Below are 25,691 nucleotides of genomic sequence, written 5' to 3'. Positions count from 1 at the left end.
CAGCGAACATTCAGAATTTTGTGTTACATTTGTGAGTGTAAAACATCTCGCAAATAGATGGAGATTACTTCTAGCCAAATGTTAAAGTACTGTATTCACAACTTTTGTTCCTAGCTTATTTTATCAGGGTAGACAGTGTAGCCCAAACACAACAGGCTCACCATGTGCCATTGCAACACTGATCAGTTTCCCAATCACAAAACCTGCTTGTAACTACTGGAAAACTACAGAACTTTTCTAGTTACAGAAGAGATTAACTTCCTGTAAATATGTTAGTTGGAACAAAATTCTAGTTTGATTGTATTATCTATTTACTCTCTGCAATTTGAGTCCTTTCCTAATTTGTTATTGATTTAACTTTCTACTGTTAATCGTCTTAAAAATCAGTACATGTGAAATAAACCTTCAAGTGTAAAATAATTGGAGAAGATGAATTGAGCTGAGTGGCACTGAGGCAAACATTAAGAAGTTTCCACACAGGATAAAAACATGTATATATAAAACTTAAATTTTAATAACACCTGCATAGTTAACTTACAATTGCAAAAGCGCAATTATAGTACAAGCTGCTCTATATGTACAACAGAAGTTGTCACACAAAAGTTATCACGTAAGATTGTCATCACCACTCAATTTGTGACTTCATTACTACAGATTTTTGCTTAAAAAGACATTTCCCACTACAAATAATTTCTTACCAGGTTGTCACTGAATATACAATTGTAAATATGCACATGCAGACAAATATTTCTCTGCTGTGCAGTACTCATTAATGGAAAAAAAGAAAAAGGGAGAAAAAGTCTATTTGTTTAAATTTCTGGGGTCTTTGTAACAAATCAGAATTAAATTTGCTAAAGAAATAAAGAATGGCCATCAAAAAATAGTTTTACTATTTAATTTTATAGTTTATTATACTCAAAGGTATTCTGTGTGTTACTGGAAAGAAAGAATTCATTAACTGTTGGAATGTTTTATTTAGTGATACAGTTGCAAGGGCAGGGTGGGAACAAACAGTTGCCAGCACACATGTAATGAACAGGCAGAGCAAACATCAGCAGCACATAAATGAAATACACTTTCAAGTTCTCATTATAACGAGGACCACATATTAAAGCGATGTAGCTGCATGCCGCAATAAACATTAAAAAAAATATTATACTTCTCCCTAAGACAGAATATTAAAATGGTCTTCTGTAAACTTTAAACATAACAACAAATATAAATTAGTAAAATCACAGTCTTTAAGCAGAAACAATCACAGCAAAAGAATAAAAATACTGACATGTAGAAGTTAGAGAAAAACCTTTCAGACAACAGTTCACTGAGGTAATCAATGATGCACAGCCCTCCTTAATTATTCCAAGTGTTAATGGGCTTTCCAAAAATATCACTGGGCACAAGCTGTTACAGCTAATTCATATACGTAAGAGGAAGACCTCTCTCAGCCAACAGCATGAAAAGTCTGACTCTCACTGCTTTTCAACACAAGGTCAGTTACATGCAGTGTCCCAGTTCACATGTCATTATTTGTTTCCTTTCCACGATTTGTTCAACAATAAATTTTCACAGGTAACAACAGACAATGATCTAACAAATAAGATTCTTGTTAAATTGTTTTCCCAATGACTGCAATCAAACTTAGTGTCATAGATATCAAGGCTGTTCATACGGAAGTGAATCCATACCACATATTCGTTAATCATTTTCACCCAGAAACACCTCACTGCATAACATTTAAAATAGTCCCATTTTCCATTTCTGCTACTGGCTACACAGTAATATAAGAAATGAGTATAATTCACCAGTCTATTCAACAGTAGCAAATTAAATTCCTGGAGAATTGTTGGTGGACAGGAGTGAAATTTCCATCATAATGCAGGCTGACTTGACAAAATCTGTCCAATGCATTTTTAAATTTCATCTCTAACCCTATATGCATATTTCCAAATGGATCAGGACTTTTGTCTTGTTAGGTGTATGAACATTGTAATACCGCAAAGAAAGTGCAACACTGAAAGAAATTACTTTCTTTACAAAATTGAACCTTTTTAGCACTCTCAGTTCTGCATACAACTGACATTGTGTATTTCACTTCTGTCTAAGGAAGATTAAAATTTTTACTGCACGAACAGAAATTTTTAGCATATTCTAATTAAATATTTTAAATCTATACTAGTCACATTATCACCTTTCAGTTCAGCCTTATCAGCTGTACTACAGTAAGCTTTCTTTATAACTGCTTCTAAAGCTTAACAATTCAAATGCTGAGGAAATTCTGAATATCAGATCACTTTATACTGAAGGCAGGTTTATAAATACATTACAGAGAAAAAAGTCAGAAACACTTGGTATTTTCCAATAAATTAAGAGCCAAGTCCACATATGTTTGGGCACTAAACAAGTGTCACAACCAACTGCCATTCTTCTATTTTGCTGTGAGTGAAGAAAACAAATGAAAATGCAGAATAGTAGTATTCTCCAGAGCAGTACGTATAAGGAACAGGAGAGAAATAGGAAACTGCAAAGCACAAACAACCTAAATCCAGCAATTAAGCAAAATAGGCACTGAACTAAATTTTAAAGTAATTTATGAGCACAGACTGGTGTAGCAATGAAAACATCATTCAAAGATTAAGAACTGTAGATTTAACATTGGTATCAGTAACAAAACTACAATTTTATGTGTATACCAATATGTAAGGTTTTCTAAAGAAATAATGTTTCTTTTTAAGTAAAGAAGACATTAGTTTTCCAACTTTATTGCTTGCTACAACACACCAAGTTTCTGTTAGGTATGTTCAAGCAGCATGATAATTCAATCAGCCTTCTCTCAATCAACATTTCAACAGCACAGAAATTCTGGGAACAAGGCACATGTCATGGTAGCTAAATATATAATAATTATTAATACATTAAAATATGGAAGAGAAGACTGAATGCATTTATATGTTTCAAATGAAGTGTAATTTAGCTCTTAAACTTATTCTCATTTTTCCTGATACACACAATGAATATTACACAAATTTATTCAGTAATCCATACTTAATTTCTGAACAGTAGTAACAGAAACTGCACCCAACTCTGCACCCATACCAAACATACATTAAGTAGCACACAAATGCCATCCTTTTGCTATTTCAATCTATAACACCAATTTATATAACAATGTACTTTACTGCTAAACTAGAGAAATTGAAAATTTCTTAACGTGCAAGTGGACCACATGAAATTAATCCATAGTGACTTAAGGAAATGTCAAATAGCACACAAATATAATATCTGTATGCAATGTATGCACATATTTGGTATCCTGGAATTCTCAAGTTCTAAATCTTATCACAACTGAATCTCAATTACATCATTCACTCAAACTTTGCTGGTTTTTCTCTAGCATATTAGTAATATTTTAAAACTTTCTAAGCTGGGTTTAATTCACAATAGTAGACATCAAGACCAAGGGTTTCCATGACAAAATAAATTTCTAATATCAATGAATATTATTACTATCTCCAGATACATACATACTTGTGGTCCTAAGTTGCAAGATTATGGTAATTAATTTTTCATCACAATTCATAAATAGGAAGAATAAATTTACAGCAGCCAGATTATTCTTGTAGTAATCTTTTGATATCAAAGGCTGACAACTATCCAACTCCAAACAAATGGATGAAACGAAGACTTTGAAAACTGTAGCAAAATGGAGTGGAGTGTTTCGATTTGTGTCAACCACATAATATAAAAAGAAATGTGAAGCTACTACTTAAATAATTTTGATGCTTACATCTGTATATGCCAAGAAAGTAATTGTTACATTTAACGGAGTGTTATACAGTAGCTGCTTTTCGAAAATGAATATCCGATGCACCAACAAAACTTCAGATACCAATCACTTAAACTGCAGTTCTTCAAATGATACTTCGCTTTTCTTGCACAGAAAAAAAAAGCAAGGTGCTCAGACACAAAGTGCAAACCTACTCACATTGGAATAATTGAATGTGGCATCTGCTTAGAGCCGTTAATCCTGACCACATATTGGCACGAACAGCCAATTCCTACAACACTAGTTGTATCACAAAAAGTTACATCACTCACTCGTGACCCACACGTCAACTGCAGATATTTACACAGAGCAGTGACAAAGCACCTTCACACAGACATAACCAACAGATCGAACACCTGCAACAATGATAAGACAACAGTGTTAGACACCACACTACTTATGCTAAAAAAAAAAATAAAGTATTACATGGCAAAGTGAACTGGCAGGGTGGCAGAACTACTACTATGCCCTAGAAGTAGAGAGAGGTAGTAGTAATAGCATGCACTTCAGGAAGGAAGAAAGGAAGGATTAGCACTTAACATTCCATAAACATAGAGGTCATCAGAAATTGAGCACAAGCTCTGAATGTGTCAAGGATGGGGAAGGAAATTGGCCGTGCCCTTTCGAAGGAACCATCCCAGCACTTGCCTAGATTAATTTTGTGAAATAATGTGAAACATAAATTTGGATGGCTGGATACAAATTTGAACAGTTGTCTTCTGAAGTGCGAGACCTAGGTGCTAACCACTGTGCTACCTCACTCGGTCATACACTCTATTATTCTACTAAATAAAAGGCTGTCCTGTGCTATGTGTGTAATAAATGTAGTGCCACTGAATGAAGTGCCTAGAACAAGAACGGAATAAGGACGTAAATATATCTCAGTTATGTTCCTTACAATGCTTCGCTGGTGGTATCCATGAAACAACCTTCCTCAGTAATGTTGCCATTTTCAACAGCTGTGTCCGTTGATTCATTGTCTGGCATTTCTATCGTGGATGATAATACTGACTGTTTCAATCTATGATGTTCGATTTTATTCTATTCTGTTTCCTTGTCCATCAAAACATCTCTCCAGTGGCGTCACATTTTGGCGTGATGTGTGTCCTTTCTTGTCTCCTATTACCACCATTAGTTAAATGTAATGTTACGACAGCAATGGCAAACTGACTATGTGGTCTAGCAGTTAATGTTTTTGGCTAGTGATGCTGAGGTCATATGATTTGATTCCCAGTGACAAACTTAAAATTTTTGCTGGTGGAAAGATGTGGAAGAGTGTCCACATGGCCTTGCAAAGACAACTGAAAAGTTGCTTGAATATAAAGGAAGCTAAATTTAAGCACAAATTGCCAGACAGGCTTGTGCCAGTAAAAGTGACACTGTATTTGGTTGTCAGCAGCAATAGCATCAGTTTTCTTGGTTTTGGTTTACATGCGAGATACCTGCATAATACGACTACAGATTTTATTATTTGTATGATCTCACGTAAGTTCTATACGATTTAACCCTAGATAGTATAGCTCGTAGTAGGAAGGTAACCATTTTCTTACAAAATTTTCTCAATGGAAAAATGGTGAGAAGACATTTTGTAATTCAAGTCAAGAGTTTGGCTTCCCTTGTCTCTATATATTTCTATTTTTTCTGTATTTCTAAACAACAGTCTGAAGTTTTCCTCTTACAGAAAAAGAAGTGAACATGAAATGAAACTGTATTCACAACAAAACATTGTTTCACAATACTTTTTTCAAACTATCACTTTACAACACTTATTTATCATGTAGTGTACATGAATTCATAGGTTGTCTAAATAAACCACTGGCTGCTTTAATCGCGAAGCTTCATATCTTTGAAAAAATCTAATGTCATATTCTTTTCGCAAGTACGTTCACTTGCCTGCACATAATGATTTTCATTCAACATGTACATCTACATAGATACTCTTCAAGCCACCACACAGTGCATGGAGGAGGGTACCATGCATCACTACTTGTCATTTCCCTTCCTGTTCCACTTTCAAATAGAGTGAGGGAAAAACTACTGTATATACGCCTCTGTATGAGCCCTAATTTTTTGTATCTTCGTGGACCTTACGTGAAATGTATGTTGTTCGGCAATCAGCTTCAACTGCTGGTTCTCAAAATTTTCTCAGTAGTTTTTCTTGAAAAGAATGTCGCCTTCCCTCCAAGGATTCCCATTTGAGTTCCCATAGCATCCCCGTGACTTGCATGTTGTTCGAACCTAATGGTAACGAATCTAGCAGCCCACCTCTGGTTCCCTTCGATGTCCTCCTTCAGTCTGACCTGGTACAGATCCCAAAGACTCCAGCAGTACTCAAAAATAGCATCCTATATGTGGTCTCCTTTACAGGTGAACCACTCTTTCCTAAAATTCTCCCAATAAAATGAAGCTGACCATTTGCCTTCCATACCACAATTCTCACATACTCATTCCCCCTCGTATCCCTTTCCTTCTGGCACCATTTAAAATTGAATTCCAGAAGAGGAACAGTTTTTCTCAAAGTTTCTTTGATAGCCTTGAAGTCTACTTCTGCACATCAAAAAAATGGTTCAAATGGTTCTGAGCACTATGGGACTTAACTTCTGAGGTCATCAGACCCCTAGAACTTAGAACTACTTAAACCTAACCAACCTAAGGACATCACACACTTCCATGCCAGAGGCAGGATTCAAACCTGCGACTGTAGCGGTCGCGCGGTTCCTGACTGTAGCGCCTAGAACCGCTCTGCTACACCGGCCGGTGCGCATCAAAAAATGAAGATTTTGCAAAGATGGTATCTCCTTGTCCTGTTGATGGTATCACAGAAATTGCTATCTAGTAACATACGCTGACAGAAAAAAATCAAAAGATGAAGGAGTTGTGTGACAAACAAAAACTGTAGGCATGTTTCTAACCTGAAAGATGACACCTATTCAAATTGCACACTGGTTACGTAAGAGTGGCGCTAGTAGAGCCACTATGAGGATGCAAATTAGATTTGTTTTAAATACACGCTTTAATGGCCAGGAAAGTTGGTTTCCTTTGAGATTGGACATGGTGGGTTGATGTGAGTCAAGACTGCCTTTAGGGTGACAGACACCATTATCACCACCTCACAGAATTTAAATGAATGAGTGTAATGGGCCTTTGAATAGCTGGAGATTTCTTCTGCAATATTGCAATGACTTGGCAGGAATGTAACCACTGTACAGGACTGCTGGCAGAAGTGATCATGAAAATGTATGGTCACAAGAAGATGGGCTCCAGATGATCACGTGGCACTACCGAGAGAGAAGACAGTCACGTATGACGTACGGCTCTGGTGCATTGTACTGCATCTGCAGCAGAAATTTGAGCAACATTTGACACCACAGTGACACAGTGATCTGTTACAAAAGAATTACTTCAAGGAAAGTTCTGAGCCAGATTCCTTGTAGTGTGCATTCCACTGATGCTAGACTTACCGGATCTACACCTGGAGTTATGGTCTTGTGTGAGATATTGTGTGACAGCAGAAGCATTCTCGTGGTTATCCCATTCTCTCACAGCAAGTTTGTATGTCAATCTGGTGATTCGACGTATTTTGCTGCCATTCGCTAACAGCATTCTAGAGGGTGTTTTTCAGTATTATAATGTTCAACCTCATACTGGTGTTGTAGCCCAACATGCTCTAATGAGTTTAGACATGTTGCCTTGGCCTGATTGATCATCATACCTGCCTGCAATCTAGCACATATGGGACATAAAGTGATAACTCTAGCGCCATCCACAAACAACGTTAACTGTCCTTGTATTGACAGACAATGTACAACAGGCATAAAACTCCATCCCACACAATGACCCCAGGCACCAATGCAATGCAATGCAATGCATGCATGTTCGCATGCTTATGTTCAACATTCTGGTGGTTACACTGATTATTGATGTACCAGCATGCCACATTTACAATGGCTTATCTTGTCATTACATTAACGTGTGGTCTTGAAATTTTAATCACTTAAATACGTTACTTAGACAAATGTATTCCAGAAATTTGATTCCATTAATTAATTTTTGGTGCTGTGATTTTTCCCATTAGTGTATTTATGTATGTCATCAATGAAATGGGTATTGTGTGCATTTAACTATTTCTGCTTTGGGGCTGATATTTTAATTTTACTCCATTCAGTATCAGCATCTTGTGCCCCCCCATCCCCTGTAATTTACACACTTACGTTTTGCTTGTTAATAATAATTACTTGCACCTTCCACTGCCTTCTACATCTGTATCATCACACCTTTCTTGTTCTGACTGTGTAAAATTGAAGGCATTAACATCAGGTTGTCACTTTTTCCTTATTATGGTATTTTCTGCAATCACTCTTCACGCTCGTACTGGGATTTAAAATGGCCACAACTTTGGATCGGAATGTGGGTGTCGTCTCATCAAGTTAATCCTGCTATGGCTGGCTAACCAGTTCACCATGCCAAGTGATACAATGCATTCCATATAAAGAATACATTATATGAATTTACTGTTGCATGATAAGAACTACAGAGCACAGGCTCACTGGGCGAAACCACTATAATACACAGCTAAGGTAATGAAGGTACAATTCTTAGCTGGCACTATCTTGTTAGCTAAGCAAAAAATGCTAAGGAAGTCATCAGTAAGCGACTATTTACTGTGGAGCAAGAATACAACACATTTTCATGCAACAATCACCAACTTATTTACAAATTTGAATATATAAAAGAATATGGCATTACAGTTTAGAATGCAAGACAAAAACTACCATTAATGCACTTTGTGGACTAAATATTTGTAAGGAGGTAGTGAAATGTGGGCGAGTTTTAAGAAAGGCAGAAAGCAAAGGTATAAATTAGAAATCTGTACTGATACCTGAAAGCCAATATTTTAAATCACTATGCACTTGATACCATATCACAATGAAACGCCATGAAAGCTTAGAAACATATTCAGAAGCATGAATATTACTAATACAAGCTTCCAAACAACACTGTAATAGGTAACTGGCTCAAAAGCTCTGCCTCAATTAGCAGGTCTATTTCCAAAACACACATTAAGTTTAAATTAATTATTATAATGTTACAAAAAATATTTTTCTTCTCATGCTGCTCATACAGCAGCTATTACACCACTTTTTGTATGAAACAGCACAATCCAAATACACACCTAGCAAGCACAAGTGTCTTTGTTGGCTTGCTGATCATTGACCAGCGTGCTTCGGCCAGGCTGTGATGGTTTATGCTGCACTCCTGATTCTGCAGCATTCAGATCCAACCTACAACAGAAGAAAAATATTTGCAGAATTTTGTAGCGAAACTATTTATGGTGGAATGGGGTGTTCATCCAACACGTGAAGAGTTTACTGAAAAAATTTTGAATTCCTTACCTGCCATCTTGTATACTTTGATAAATTTTTTTGGCAGTTTCCAAGAATGCTTCCTCTACATTTTCTCCTCTGGAACAAAAAGAATAAGATTGTTGGACAGTGTGTTTGGGTCAAAGTGCAGATTAGAGCATGGATCAAACTTCACTTACATGTTTTGAAAATTTGATTCTATTTCTTTGAATGAAGTAAGCTATATCCGTGAAATATTAAGAACCAACATTCACTAACATAAAACTGTCAACTATACAGTTATCTCCTGACTACAGTAAACAAGTACTATTTTCTAGATAAATATTAGTAGGCTTGGGTAATTAAATTCCTATGGTTTTCAAATTTGTAATCTTGGACTGAAAGTTATCTACAATTAACTGGAAGTTTATGTAAACCAGTTACAACATGAAAAACTTCCACTTAACATCACAATCTGTGTTTAAGACTCACGCAAAACAAGCAGAAATTTCTTGTTGCATTGTCCTTTTTCATCCGATCATTTATCCATCCATCCATCCATGATTTAATCAGCTTTCTGAGTAGTTGATTTCACTTCAGCTTACTATATAAACGGATACCAAGGAATTTCACAACAGGTACTTTTACCTATTCACTGACTCAATATACATTAACAACTTGCGAGTCTTCTGGGTTGTATGGGCATGGGGTGTGGTCTATGAAACTTTTCCATACCTTATGTTTTGTCCAGAGCTGCGCTGGGTATCTTCAAAGGTGCTCCTGCTCCCACTCTGTCTTGGCAACTGACTGGTTGCAGCGATTATGAAAAAGGGAGTTGAAGTTTACTTGTGACTGGCAGAGATAAAAGTAAACCATTTATGTTTGTGTGTCAACAATAAAACTATCGATTCTGTAGAGCTACTGCCCATTCATCACCAAGTTTCGTGACTTCCTTTCTGTTAATTATTCCCATTTTTATGTATTTTGATGGCTTCTTTGTGGCTATGGGTGTTCTCACTATAGATGAAATATTGGTTTCGGAGAACTTCACAATTTCCTTACTGAAGGGCATACTTGGCTACTGATTTTTCTATTTTCATTTGCCAGTAAAGATTTACATTTCTTCAGCCATGAATTCCTGCTTCTCTTTGTAGTTACAATGTAGAGATTATCAAACATACATGGAATTTTATATACCTCACTCACTAACAGAGGACAGTATTAATCCTTTAAAGATTGGAGTGCTTGACTCATTTCCTTGGTTGGTCTAAAAAACAGTCTGATATTTTCGTGTATAATGTTGCCCATCTAATCGCATTTTAAATAAAAGAAGCAAAAGTGTTCTTCCACCACTATGTTTTATCTTTTCTCTTCAGCAAACTGTTATTTGGTGTAAGGACTATTTACTCTTTTCCTGAATACCCTTTTTCTCAAAAGCCTGCTTAAGATGTTTTTACTCAGTATTCAGGTGTTCCAGTTTTAAAATCCTTCTGGCCCCATTGTGTGAGATAATGGATTTCTTATGGAAATATCTGTGCACATGTGTGACTTTCCGTAAAACTTTGTTTCAACCTCCCATTGGTCTCTCTCTGCAATAAGGCATTGAAGAAGGATAATTTGGTTGTCATTTTCAATTCCCACAGCAAATCTGTCTCCATAGCTCTGGTCAGCACAGGCTGACAGCCATGTAAGGGCCCTGGGTTTGATTCCCCGTCTGTTCAGAGGTGGCACCCGCGTGAAGCAAGACAACTTGCACTAAGCAGCCGAACAATGCCAGATGGGGCCTTCTGTCCAACAATGCTGTACAATAATTCCATTTCCATGGTAAATTGGAGTTTGTCTGGGTGTATGTGCCACACACAATGTGTCTCGGGGAAAGATAAATTATGGTAGGCCATAAGGTCTGGGACACACAGTTCCAGTCTTCAATAAGGCTTTTTTACATTTTTGAATTTAATAAGATAACATTAGATTATTTGTTTTCTTCACTGTGCCAGGTCCCAAATTTTTTTGGTACTATCCTGATGTTAACAGATTCAAAATTCTGCACTGATGATCTCTCATTTATTCATAACAGCAGTGTTTCTTTGCTCCACAGGAAGAACCACTACCCTTTCATCTGCATTTGAATGTTTTGAGACCCTTTCTCTCACATTTTGTTAAATTATTTGTCAAAGGTTTACTGCAGCACAACAGTCTGGCAGTTTTGATTCAAACTGCATTTGCAATCTTGTTGGGAATAGCTCATCCCTGCTTCTACATTCTTAATAATCTCCTTAACTGGTGCTTTCGTGTTATAGCAGCATCTCCCTTTTCGCAGAATGAAATTCCATCTTGAGTCAATACTCTGTCTGGCTTATTAATAACAGAACCAGACATCAACATACTGTTTGTACTTTGTAATTTTTTGAACTACTACTTATGCCTACTAGTCTTTTCTATTATACTGTACACAGACCCAAATGTAAGGCAGTTTTTTCTATTAAAGAAATCTCTCTGTAATAGCAATGAATTTTCAGACCAACTAAGAAAATGTGTCAAACTCTCTGATATGTAAAGTATAACTGCTCTCTTCTGTCAGCATGAAGGGAGGTGGGGTTATATAAAATTCTATGTACATATGGTAAGGTGTACACTGGAAGTACCAGGAGAAGCATGAATACTTGGTTGAAGGAACATGAAAGTCTAGGTCAATTAGCGAAAGTAGAAAATTCAAGTGTAGCGGAACATGTTCTTCAGCCAAAAAAAATCATTAAGTTGCCTAAACCAAAATTTTTCTACAATGACAAACTATTCATATCTATACGGAGAAACAATTAAAATATATAAATGTGGAGATAATTAACAGAAAAGCTATGAAACTTACTGATATATGAACAGTAACACTACAGAATCAACAGTTTAATCTTAGGCAGATGACCATCGATAAGTTCCATTCTGAGACGGATTATCTTCGCCAATCACTTGTAAATGATGACACTCCTCCTTTCACAGAATTTATGTTGCTCTCCGATGTCTGAACCATCAACTTGGCAGACGCAGCACAAACAGGAGCATCTCTGAAAATGTCTAGTGCAGCTCTGGACAGAACAGTACGAATGGAAGTCAAGACATCCAGTCCTAAATCCTTCAGTATATTATCAGTATACAGGTTTTGAATAATCTAGTGATTATTAGTCAACCTTCAAAGCAGATGTTTTTATGATTTTTGATGGAACTTTCTGCTATCAACCCATTGCATGGTTGGTTGGTTTGTGGAATGAAAGGGACCAGACTGCCACGGTCATCATTGCAGAAGCAATGGAGGTAAAGTCTGCACACCAAGAAACAAAGTTCTATCACTTGCACAATAAGGCAAGATAGGACACTGGGAGCTGTTCTATAATTAATCTCACTAACAAACATCTACACGACAACAAAGAGGACAAGGACACTGTACTTCTCTTAGCCAACAAGGGCAATCCTATGGTCCTAATGTCAGATGTGGACAACAATAAGAAATTTTCGATCTTTTCAAAGACAATAAATATAGACAGATATCCATCTTATGAATAAAACCAATAAAAGTTAATAATACTGGCACACCTATATACCAACTGGTAAAATACCTGAAACACATTCTCTGTGAAAATGTGGGGAAGTGAGAACACCACAACATGAACTCGGCTGACTTTTGACACCATCTCAGTCAACTGTGGCACCAGAATACTGCCAGTATCAATATAGCCACCCTCTTCATGAAAGTTCTACTTTATGATTCTTGGAACTTATCACGGGTCTTTTTAGGTACTTATTTCCTGTTCAATTGAAAGTACAGGGTTATTCTAAATGATGGGCCCCATTATCAAAAATTTGGGTGCATTCAAGTACAAATCCAAAATGAACATGCTTTATACCAATGGAATGAGGAAGTTTCAAAATTTTGGCGGGCAGTGACTGTTTCAGAAGCGGCCGCAGTTTGCACGGCAATAGGGCTGTCATTCCATTTCACTGTCAGTTGTGAGTGAGATGGCGACTGTGGAGCACAAGGTTTTCAGCGGTCTTGAGTTCGTGAAAAGTGTCTCGCAAATTGCAGTGCATTAGGCATTTCGTACCAAATTCGGTATTCAACCAACGGTGGCCACACTGAACATTTATCACATTTCTCATTATTAAAAACTAGATATTACAAATTATTGCCAATTATTAAACTGATATCAAACATAATGAAAAAACATTGAAACTTCCTCTTTTCACTGATATAGTACTTGAATAAATATGAAGTTTTGAAAATGGGTCCATAATTTATAATAACCCTGTATTATGAACACACAGATGGTATGGCAGTGGGTAGTCAGTAATCACCTGTGTGACTAACCTATACATGGAACACTCTGAAGCAAAAACGGCAGAGTCTGCCATACTGAAACTGATGTGTTTCTGCGGGTATGTGGACAACGTATCTTATGTGGCCACATGGGGCAAAAAATCTTAGATTTCAGGAACATTTAAACTCCATTCATTGTAACACAGGGTGTACCAGGAATGATGGTCAATATTTATGGATATGGCAGTAACAATCGCCCAAAGCAAAAAAGTATAGTAAACATGGGCTGTGAAATGCACAGCTTAAAAGCTACGAGCACTTGTTCGATACAAGAGGTGTTTCACAGTAGTGAAAAACATGTGCTCATAGCTCTTAAGACGTGTTTTAGAGTCCATGTTTACTGTAATTTTTTTCCTCCTGGGATACACTATAAAATTCAGGATGGAACTTTAAAAAGAGGGCCAACTACTTTTCTTCACAGTGGTAGTCAAGAGAACAGACCCACCCCTGGGTCACAGAGCTTGCAGAAAATCTATGTACCATGACCTTTAACTCCATGCTTCGATTAATCACCATCTGTCAGAAAGAAACTTGATGGTAAAGACTCCTGTCCATAGCACAATAACACTTTCATACAAGGAGTGGACTGCCAAAGAATTACAACTTTTAAGAACAATGTTTCGAAGGAATGGTAGGTACTCAAAGCGTTAAACTGAATGGGGCATACAGTCAAAAAAATTAACAATCCCTGAAAGAGAAACTGAGGGTAAGGAAGAGCAGCCAAAAGTCCCTTACTACTATATGCTTGCCCAATATTAAGAATGGTCACAGACTGCTACGGAAACATGGCATCTGGTGCATTATTTTTTTTTTGTTTTGGTCTTAGGGCGCAAAACTGCTATGGTCATTAGCGCCCGTTCCGTGACTTAGGAAACAGTAAAAAACCGAAAATGGAGACCAGCAGCAATGGGAGAGAAATTCAAAAAATTGGAGAAACTAAAAGCAGAAGGAAGGCTTAAAAATACACTACAGAAAGGGGTTGGTTGTCCCAAAAAAAGCTTCAAATGACTGACGTCATTTCACTGGCACTAATAAACTCGAGAACACGATCGGCCGAGCGCGCGTCATCTGCTAAAATTGATGATATATCAGGCGATAGCTGTAGACGGGCGCGTAACGGAGTAAAATAGGGGCACTCAATTAAAAGGTGTCTTACCGTCCACAGCTGAGAGCAGTGGGGCAGAGTGGGGGAGGATCACCGCTTAAAAGATGTCGATGGCTAAAAAGACAGTGCCATATCCGGAGTCGAGTTAAAATTACCTCCTCCCGACGTCGCGTTTGGGAGGAAGAGGTCCAAGCACAAGGAAGAGCTTTCACGGGCCGCAATTTATTATGGGGAAGTGTCGACCAATGTGCGTGCCATAAAAGAACAACACGACGACATAAAACTCTCCGTAGATCGGCGAAGGGAATCGATTGAATAGCTGGCCGAGGAAGAGAGACTGCAGTCTTGGCCGCTATATCGGCCGCCTCATTTCCACATATACCAACGTGTCCTGGGAGCCAGAGTTCCCCCCCCCCCCTCTCCCCAATTTCTGCTTTTGATTTGACTATCATCACTGCAACCATATGGAGGGGTATCTATGATGAGGCCAGACTACCCTATGTTTCCTCAAGCGGCAGCAGCCTTATCAGTAATTACAGGGGGGAACAGTCTGAACAATTCATTGCTTTATCCTTTTAATATAAGCCAACATGACCTCTGTTGGTACTCAATGACTGACAGCAACAGGAAACTACAGTTTTTGTGTTCCCCAAGAACCTGTAGCTATATTGTATGGGATAAAAATTGTGGAATTCTTTCAATCTCCCATTAAGATATTTGGGGACTACTCAGTAAGAACAAATGTGGCTTCCTTCTGGTTGCAATGTAGACTATTAGATCCCTTAATTAGCGTAGGTTACCGAAACTGAAAAAATAAATCAGTGGGTTGAAGTCCTTAAAAGTGAGCATTAGTAAGTGCAGTGGCAGGAAGAATAATTTTGGCCTTGTGACTACCAGGCTATCAACATTATTAAGTAAGGGCAAATGTAGGTGTAAGTCTAATGAGGAAAAAAGACAACAGGAATGTGGTACACTATTATTAACAGCCTAGGGAACAGGTATGATCATAGCCAAGACTGAATCAAAAGCACAGCACTAGAAGATCATGTACCATATTTACTGAAGTATAAGACAACCCTCATTATAGAATGAGACCCCCTTTTTAACAAATCCCTTGAGAAATCATTCAACATATTCTGATAAAAATTACAAACTGTTTATTGATGACAAGTATCCACTTAGAAAACGTAACATTACACTTACAATAAATCTATACCACTTATTGATTGTCTGTGTTCTGATAATAGAAAAGAAATGGTTTGCATTAACTTTTATCTTCACTATCTTTTTTGCTTAATATCCACACCAGCTGCCTGTGGTATCACTATTTTTAAAAATGACAATAATAATAATGATGATGATGATAATAACAATCACTGGTAACATTATCACAGCTAAAACTGCTCCGAGTGAAATGAGGATCAATACAATTTCTAATCTTCTTTGGTCAAAGTATCTGACTGTTTCTTCCAAATATGCAGTGATTTACAACATTGTCATTACAATGGGATCTGATAAAACACAGCTGTTTTCTCCATATACATAGCAGATTTCACATCTACAATGACACGAAAATGTGACATTCTTGTTTCCAAAAATGTTGTCTGCCCACTGCTCTCTCACTGGCCATATACAAGAAAGTGACCAACCCCCCCCCCCCCCCCTTCTTCTCACTATACTGCACGGCGAGCATCACCAACGTTGTATGAAATACGTAAGTATACCACTGGCCACTATCTAAACTTTTACCATCATCAGTAGAAATGTATATTATTGCTGAGTATTTGTGTAATTTTAAAATAAATTCCATTAATTTTCACTGCAAATGGGCAAAAGCAAACAACAGTTTAAAGATTTTAGATATTCAAAGAAAGCTAAGGTACGCTATATACTTGCCTACAGGTAGCAGCACAATGAAATTTGCTGCCTCCTCACCATTTCCCCCCCTCACCTTATTCTTAGTTCTCAGTCAAGTTGGTGTCAGCATCCCCCATCCAATCCTATCGAATTCTTCAAAATAAATTTGCATGTGATTTCAGTTGCCAAATGTAGTAAAACAAACCACAAAGTATAAGCTTTTAAATCAGCAGCAATAGTTTAATTTGTGAATGTATGACGACCCTGCATTTTTTGAATGATGAATTGTAACTGGGCAAATACGGTATGCCTAATAACTCCACAGAGGGGAGAGGTGCAAGGAAAGGATGAGGTAAAAGAATTAAATTTGTTTGAGATAAAATCCAGCTGCAGGAAAAAATAGAAGGAATAATGCGAAGAGAGCAATGACTGGGCAAAAGAAATGAAAGGGTGATCTGCATTCCAGGATCAGGTTATAGCATCGCTTCTTGAAAAAAAGTAACATAAATTATTTTATCCATAGGTGACTACAATGGAGCCGCTAGAGAATCTTAATAACTGTTATCTCTCTACTGTAGTATATAAGAAAAGATTTCATTGTCTTCTCTGCCTCCTCCTTCGCCTTCTGTGCCTGGTTGGTTCTGATGTTGCATTTCAATTACAGTCTGTAAAGAATTATTTCTACTATAGGTAGTGTTTTTAGAATTTCTGATAAATATATACGTCAGTATTTAATGCAGCACGTGTTTTCGTTAGTAGCAAGAAAGTACCTTCCCTGTCCCCTTTATTTTATTAATTAAATAATAATTAAATGTGCCCTGGCCATTTGTAATTGCATTGTTGAGGCGACCATTGGTGTTAAAATTGATAAAAATTTCTTCATAGCTATTTAATTCTGACAATATTCAAAGGATTTAATCTCAGTAAATGTAAAATGGCGTCTCATAATAATTTACATTTCATTTTAGGCCAGAGGTACAGTTTTCTTGAAAGGAATTATTTTAATTGTGTTCGCTGCCATTGCACATAGGCAGCTATACTGGAGCATCAAGCCTTACAGAGAAAAATAATAGTTTGAATATTATATTAAATTTGCTTATTGCATTACATTAAAGAAAGATAATTTTTTTAATCCATAGTAAGATGGATGTCTTCACATTGGAATACGCATGATATTTCTGGCCATAGTGCCCTGAGAAAATTTAGTCATGGGTTTTAATGAAAGTAAAAGATTTTCTTTAATCAAATATTTTCATTCCAAATTAATGGAACATTTTTTTCTCTCTTTTCAAAGAAGTAAGTTTGTTATAAGGTTTGGATTATGACTGCCATTTATTAGTTACGAAATGCATAGCCAAGCTGATGAAACTGCAGAAATGTAGGAAATAAAGGAGATGGAACCTAAATAATTTCAAACAACAAGAGGTTATTCAGTTTTGAAGTGATGTTGGGGCAATGACACACAAATAGGCAAAAGAAATGCAATTGAAGACGAATGGACAATTTCAAGAGATGAAGTAATGCGAGCAGTATACTGACTGGAAGACGCTTCAAACTGTCTTAAGGCATTACCCACACATGGCAACCAGTGAAGCAGGAATACCTGAGAGTTTCATCCATACAGCTGATTCCTGGCCTGGGTAGTGCCTGGCATGCTAGGTCCAGTCCACCTCTGTTTGCAGGACTAGAAGATGGAGAGTAACCAGCTGTCACCTACGGAGGAGCTCCACAGGGCTGTTGTTATGGACAGGGGTAGTCATGTAGGTGCTCAGAAAAATTGTGAACGCAGCAGTGCTGGTAAGAGTGCCCAGAGCCTTTACAATTTTCTGCTTACATGTTTGGACCACACACACTATTTTGCCACTGGACAAGTGAAACAGCTGATATTTCAGCACTGTGTAATGTGCTCAATCAGCTGTCTCATCATCATCATCATCATCATCATCATCATCATCAGTTATCTGCTGTATTAGCAGCTCCTTTTGCCTCTCCATTTTCTGCGATCCATTGCTTCCTTCTTAAGGCTGCTGTATGTTGTACCGTCCATCATGTCATCCAGTATCTGGAATCTCTTCCTTCCTCACTTCCTTTTCCCTTCTACATAACCTTCTAAAACTGTTTTTATCAGTCCGTCATTCTTTCTTAATATATGCCCAATCCAATTTCTTTTTCTTCTCTTTATTACATCTAGTAACTGTCTTTTCTCTCCCACTCTTCTCAGTACCTCTTCATTTTTTACTCTGTCCATCCAACTTATTCTTTCCATCTTCCGCCATGTCCAGATCTCAAAAGCCTCCAGCCTTTCTCTGTCTTTTCTCCTCAGAGTCCATGTTTCAGCGCCATATAGAAGAACACTCCATACAAGACATTTTATGAGTCTCTTTCCGAGTTCTCAGCTGTCTACATGAACTAAATGCCCTTCTTTCACAATCGGTTGAGCGACATAATGTGGTCCGCTTGTGGAATGAACTCCAACAAACATCTTTCCCAAAAAAGAAATCTGGCAGCTACTCTAAGCTATGGGGCAGTATAGAGAGTTACCAACACGATCTATGTGGTTAGTGGGCTGGATCTCTTCTTTGTTGAGCAAGTGGTCCAGTTATTCTACTTGCTCCTGAAAAAATTGGCATTTGTGTAAGTGGCAATTGACCCCTGCATCGCAAAACATAGTAAGGAGGGTACAAAAGTTGTGCAGGTGATAATGACATCTAATGCCTTTTAGAATTAAATCATCAAGATACTTAGTATAAACAGGGATGGATATGGTTAATTGTTCCAGGTACCTCTGCAAGACAGCCAGAGCAGATGAGATTCCAAAATGCAAGCACTTGTATCTGTGGAAGCTAAAGGGAATGTTGATGACAAAAGTTATTTATGATTCCTTGTCTAGTGGGTTCTGCAAATATGCATAGGCAAGGGCTATCTTAGAAAAATATTCACCTCCGACAAGCTTTGTAAGGTGGGCCCTCGAAGTATGCGGTATGAGGTAGGTTTCCAATTGTGCTTGGGCATCGATTGTCAATTTAAAATCTCCACGTGGCCAGAGAGAGCCACTAGGTTTCTTGACCACTACCATCATGAGCATGGCCCAAGCACTATTTTTAATACTTCCAATACCACCAGTTTTGAGGTGGTGACAGTTCTAGCTTAGTGGCCACCCACTTTGAGACAGGAATGGAATGCACCCCACAGAAACTGGGCACTGCATCTGGACATAAGGAGATGAGCCAGCAAATCTGTGATGCGCCCCACACCTGGTTTTAATCGAGGCACAAAAGTGATACAGGGATCATCAAACTCCTGGAAGGCAACTGAGCCCCAGACAATCAGTACCTTTTCAGCGATGGAGAACCCGAACAAAGGGAAGGCATCCAGACTAAAAACATTGCCAACAGTTATGAGCCCTACGACCTTTCTGTATGCAGGGTTGGCTGTGAGTTGACATCAGAGGGGAATCCGTCACCACATGTGACCAGTGTACAGGAGGGCTGAGTGAATCATGAACCAAGATTAGCACATATGTTTGGAGGTTAACAGAAACGAGAGCTCCTGTGTCTACATGGAAGTGAAGATCCTCATTTGCAATCATGAGGTTAATGAACAACGTGAGTGGTGGAAGGAGCGTGCTGAGAAATGTTTATGAAGTTCATGCAACATCCCTTGACAAATGTGGGGAGGCCATCTAACTTTCCATGATGACTGACGACAGTTTGGAGATTCCCATCTTTCCCACAACATGTGCAGTGTGGCCAACAATCTGTACAGTTAACATGTGGGTGTGCTGTGAAACACCCAGGACATGACAGGAGACCCTGATGCTTAAGCTGACAGTGTGTGACAGGCTTCTCAGAGGCTGTATGTCCAAAATAGACTAATTGTGCCCCTGCCATCGGGAGACAGACTTGCAAAAATTCCACCCCCTAGGTGGTGGCTACTTGCAGGTCAAGCCATGAGGCTTTTATCAACTACCTGTGTGATCTCAACAGTTCATGATTTTCAAATCATCATCATCATCCAAGAAAGTATTGTCTAGTTCAAGAACTGCAGTGTATACTCCCAGATTCAGCATATGAAGTTTTGCATGCCAGGTTCATTGTGAAATCACAATACTGACTCAACTCTTGAAAATCTATCACCCACGAACGATATGACTGACCAGGTTGGTTGTGGTATTGATGGAACTCAAGGCACGATGCGACCATATGGAATCGCTGCGAACAATAATTTGTCTGCAACGAACACATCTTTTAACACGAGCACAGTAGCAGTCTCAATGTGGAGACGACTTTGTAAGAAAATCATCTCCATTAAAGCCCCAGAAAGAAAGAGAAACCACTGGGGAGCATTACATAGCTGAAATGTAACAAAGGGCTGTTTCAGCCAAAGATAATGTGTCCCAATCCGCTTCGGCATTGTTAAATGGTGGAAATGCGGGTAGGCAGATCTGTCTGGTGAATGACCACAGCATGGATGAGTTGGGAACCCTGACCCTGGAGGAAATAAAAAAAAAGTTGATTTACCTGAATGATCAAGTCAGTTTGCTGCTGCTGTTGAAACTGCTGTTGCAACTGTTGCTGCAGGAGCAGCTATTGCTGTTCCATAAGCTACACGAGCTTTGTATACTTAGTGTGCTGCTGACCTTTTTCCTCATCAATTACAGTGACTGGAATTGAACAAGACTGATAATGACTGGAGAAACTGCCTGACTGGGTCAACAGTGACCCACCAAAGAGGAAACCGATGGACAACAATGAGAGAATGACAGAAAATGGAGACAGCACACACAAATGACAAGTTCACTGAATAAACCAAAATCAGAAAATAAGACTTAACAAATCCAAAATAACAATATGCAGTGAGATCAATATAATAGTGCAATGAAATCATTTGCTTAAGAGGCTGTGCTGCTGGCTTTAAAGGGCAACCACAGGCACTGACTGGTTGCAGGAGGAGCATGTCTAACCAGCACAGCAGCGGAGCTCATCTAAGGGCCATCACTGAGGTCCATGCCTTCCGGCCGGCTTCCAAACATGCTGGGCGAGGATAATAGAGGCAGCCAATGAAATACTATACACAAAGATAGGACCCAAAAGGAATAACTACATAACACAGCATATAAAACTTAATTGATGAAAGGAGAAAATATTAAAAAACAGTGAAGCAGCAAGCACAAAAAATAAACATAAAAAATGAGACTGATCGCAGGTGCAAACTAGCAAAGCACAAATGGCTTTAAGTGAAAGGCAAAGCCCGACAAACAAGTATGTACAACTAAAGAAAAAGTGGTGTAATAACATGAAGATCATAGATCATAATCTGCTAGTAAGCAAAGAAGGGAACGCTGAAAGGTGAAAGGATTATGTATAAGGAACACTCAAATGAAAACCAGAGATTTAAGAAAAGTAAGTCAATTATTATTTCAAAAGAAATCACCATAATTTAATACATTTATTCCACTGTGACAAGATGGTCAATGTTTTCAGAAAAATGTTTGCGGGAACCGTGATTGTATCCAGGCATTTACCTCTCCATCTGAAGCAAATCCATAGCCATGAGTATCTTGCTTAGGACAAATAGGTGCACACCTGGGTACAACCAAGGTTCAGTAGGCAAACAATCGCCAAGATTGACTGTCTTGTCTCATGGTGGAATAATATGTTAACAATTACGGGCATTACTTTTGGAATAATTAACAGTTTACTCACTATTCTTCCATCTGTCTCACTTTCAATTGACTGCTCCTTAAACAATGGCTATGTGAAGGAAACAAACATGAAAGTGTGATTCTTGAAACATTCATCACATAGAGAGTATTCCATGAAGTTTCAGGATTGCAGCAGGACAGTGTTGACATCTTGGCATGATACTTCGGCTGACAATCATTCAGCAATCTAAGTAACAATCGAAGATCGTCCTTTGCAGAATCAAGAAACACACACGTCACTGTGGGTGGACAGAAAATACTCTGACATGATGTTTCCTTAAAATTCTGCCCAATTTCGGTGAGACTGCAGAAGGATGGAATACACAGAATGGCTTGCCAGTGTGGCAAGGCCTACATTGGTCAGACAACACACACAGTGCATGAAAGATGCATTGAACATGATCACACTTGCCTTTCACCACTAAGTCAGCCATAGCTGAGCATTGAGTCTCCACAAGAGATTCTATGGTTATTCTGCTTTGGAAACCTTGGCCTTAATTAGGTCTTTTGGGGATTCGATTATTAAGGGATTGATGGAATTACTTTAGCCCAAGATCATGACAGCAGCTTTCAACTAGATAAGGCATGTGACATGGTGTTTTTTTTTTAATTGCTTCAAAAAGAAAACATTTTATGACCAATGACACCCTTCAAACAATATTTAATTTTATTAATTCTGACATCTGAATTTTAGTTCCACAAGTGCACACTCCAACAGAGAGCACACATGTAGTATCACATTATGCATGTGTCTGCACACCATAGATGGAGCAGTATCTCAAGAGGGCATGGAACTCCAAAGAGCTCCCTCATTTAGCAGCTGCCTTTGCACAAGCACCTTCATGCTAACTTCATTTTATTTTAGTTTTTGGTGTGTATGAAGGTGGCGATATGAACTAGCAATCTCCAGTGCAAACTACTCACCTGAAGGAAGCTGAATGGTTGTCAGCCGAAACATCGTAGCACGCAGTTAATGACATCTGGCTACAATCCCAAAACTTTATGGAATAAACTTCAAAATATTAGGGAAAAGTAAAAGGAACTAGATGAAGATATGGGTGAGCATTTAATACAACAAAAGGTGTTCAATAAATAATGTAGCAAATTTTCTCTCTGGCAATTTCAGTTGAAAAATATCGAATTTGTTGTGGGACATTGGGGAATATTCCTGTTTCAGTCCCTATAGTTTCATGAAGGGCCGACAGGTGGTGGCACTATACACAGACTACGAAAAGGCATCTGTAATGGAGGCGCATTCCAAGAATATAATTGACACCGAGTTTCTTTTGGCAGAATACCACAGACTTGCAGATATTCGTAGGTGCTTGACAAGGCCTACAGAGAGCTGGCAGTGAACAAAAGCATGGTGAGTCTTTGTGAGAGCCATCTCATCACTGCAACAATGTCACACAAATCTGTCCAATCTCTCACGTGCCAACAGCTGTACACAGCTGTGACTCCTGCAATGTTGAAATGTGCAGACAAACACATTCCATGTGATCAATGAATCACTATCAAACACCTTGCAGCACAGCTGGACATCTTTTCATAAAGCTGACACATTTGTCCACCAGTTGGGGCTCTCGAAGGTTTGTGTGCTGGGTTCCTCACCACCTAACAGACCATAAAGAGCAACAAAGGACAAGATGTGCAGAACTGCTTGTGTGTTATGATGCTGATTCTGACAATTTTTTGATAAACCTTGTCACAAGTAATTTGAAGGTTCCTCCTTGTACAAGGCATGCCAAAGTGGACTCAGACCTTGTCACTTGGCCATTCCATGCCAAGTGGTCTAATTTCGGAGTAAATTCCCACATGACCATCATGGATTTTGCTGAAATTGAACATTCAAACGTTCCCAATAAATATTGGGGTAAAGTTCTACTTGCGCCAATTTAATACTATCAGAGATAGTCATCTGCTTGACCCCACTGTGCAGCTGTCAACAATGCACCCGTGAATTTTTGCAACTTTGAGCAGTAGTATCTCCAGAAATATTTGCTTGAAAGAAACAAAACTAGCCCAACTCTTAGAGCTCTCTGCCCTCTCTGAAGCTAAATAACAGTGATAATAATAATAATAATAATATAATAAAAATTAGCCGAGTGATGTGCGTACAGATAATTTGAAGGAAAGTTAGTAAAAAAAAAAAAAAATGCTCGAAACAATGTGAAGTTTAGCTTTTCATATCTCCAGAAGAAACGCCGATACACAAATGAAACCTTGCACATAACAACAATATGAGGACTTACAATGTAAAATTTCATTCTCCTACTGCTTTCCAATAGTTTACAAACTGAAGACAAAGCTGACAATTTTTCTGAAAACAAAAAAATTGCTGTTTTTGGCCCACTTTTACAAAAGTCTTCTGCTAACTCTTTTAAACCATTTTCGTTATGAAGACCATGTTCTAAACTGCCTAAAAACTATAACTTTGCAATGTGAGCATATAAGACCCTAAAGAAGAAGAACAAAAGTGGAGGTGCACTGAAAATGGGCCTATATTCCACTGGTACTCAAAGTTAATCTGACCTCATTTATTATGTTACACAGATATTTATTACTCTGTGTGGAAGGTAAATCAAATGCCCTCCTGACTTTGAAATGAGCTCGAGTCAGAAAAACTGCAGGTAAGTAGTTTGACACCTCTACAGCAATCAATCAATTCTAAAAAATTCTTTTTGTAGAGGAACCATGACCCATGGACCTTGCCGTTGGTGGGGAGACTTGCGTATTTCAGCAATACACATAGCTGTACCATAGGTGCAACAACAATGAAGGGGTATCTGTTGAGAGGCCAGACAAATGTGTGGATCCTGAAGAGGGCCAGCAGCCTTTTCAGTAGTTGCACGAGCAACAGTCTGGATGAGTGACTGATCTGGCCTTGTAACACTAACCAAAACGGCCTTGCTGTGCTGGTACTGCGAACGGCTGAAAGCAAAGGGAAACTACATCCGTAATTTTTCCCGAGGGTATGCAGTTTCACTGTATGGTTAAATGATTATGGCGTCCTCTTGGGGAAAACATTCTGGAGGTAAAATAGTCCCCCATTCGGATCTCCGGGCAGGGACTACTCACAAGCATGTAGAAAGAAAACTGGTGTTCTACAGATCGGAGTATGGAATGTCAGATCCTTTATCAGGCAGGTAGGTTAGAAAATTTAAAAAGGGAAATGGATAGGTTGAAGTTAGATATATTCGGAATTAGTGAAGTTCCGGAGCAGGAGGAACAAGACTTCTGGTTAGGTGAATACAGGGTTATACATACAAAATCAAATAGGGGTAATGTAGGAGTAGGTTTAATAATGAATTTAAAAAAAATTATGAACACACATAAGCTACTATGAACTGCATAGTGAATGCATTATTGTAGCCAAGATAGACACAAAACCCACACCTACAGTAGTACAAGTTTATATGCCAACTAGCTCCGCAGATGAAGAGATTGAAGAAATGAATGATGCAATACAAGAAATTATTCAGATAGGTAATGGA

At 38.3% G+C, this 25,691-nt stretch overlaps 1 protein-coding gene across 2 annotated transcripts in view; it reads right to left on the bottom strand.

Annotated features, from left to right (window-relative positions):
* Nucleotides 1-954: 954 nt before the first annotated feature.
* Nucleotides 955-25,691, bottom strand: part of LOC124616769 (ras-related protein Rab-14) — a 69,177-nt gene continuing 44,440 nt past the window's right edge. For both annotated transcript variants that reach the window (XM_047145157.1, XM_047145156.1), the window contains exons 6-8: nt 9,217-9,285; nt 8,997-9,105; nt 955-4,179 (exon numbers count right to left, since the gene is read on the bottom strand). In XM_047145157.1, the coding sequence (XP_047001113.1) occupies nt 8,997-9,105; nt 9,217-9,285 (178 nt within the window). In that variant the 3' untranslated portion in view covers nt 955-4,179. The remainder of the gene's footprint in view (nt 4,180-8,996; nt 9,106-9,216; nt 9,286-25,691) is intronic.

The sequence above is a fragment of the Schistocerca americana genome, chromosome 5, assembly GCF_021461395.2.
Source record: "Schistocerca americana isolate TAMUIC-IGC-003095 chromosome 5, iqSchAmer2.1, whole genome shotgun sequence".
Lineage (NCBI taxonomy): Eukaryota > Metazoa > Arthropoda > Insecta > Orthoptera > Acrididae > Schistocerca > Schistocerca americana.
Note: the sequence above shows the minus strand (reverse complement) of the source record. Positions and strands in the feature narration are given on the sequence as shown.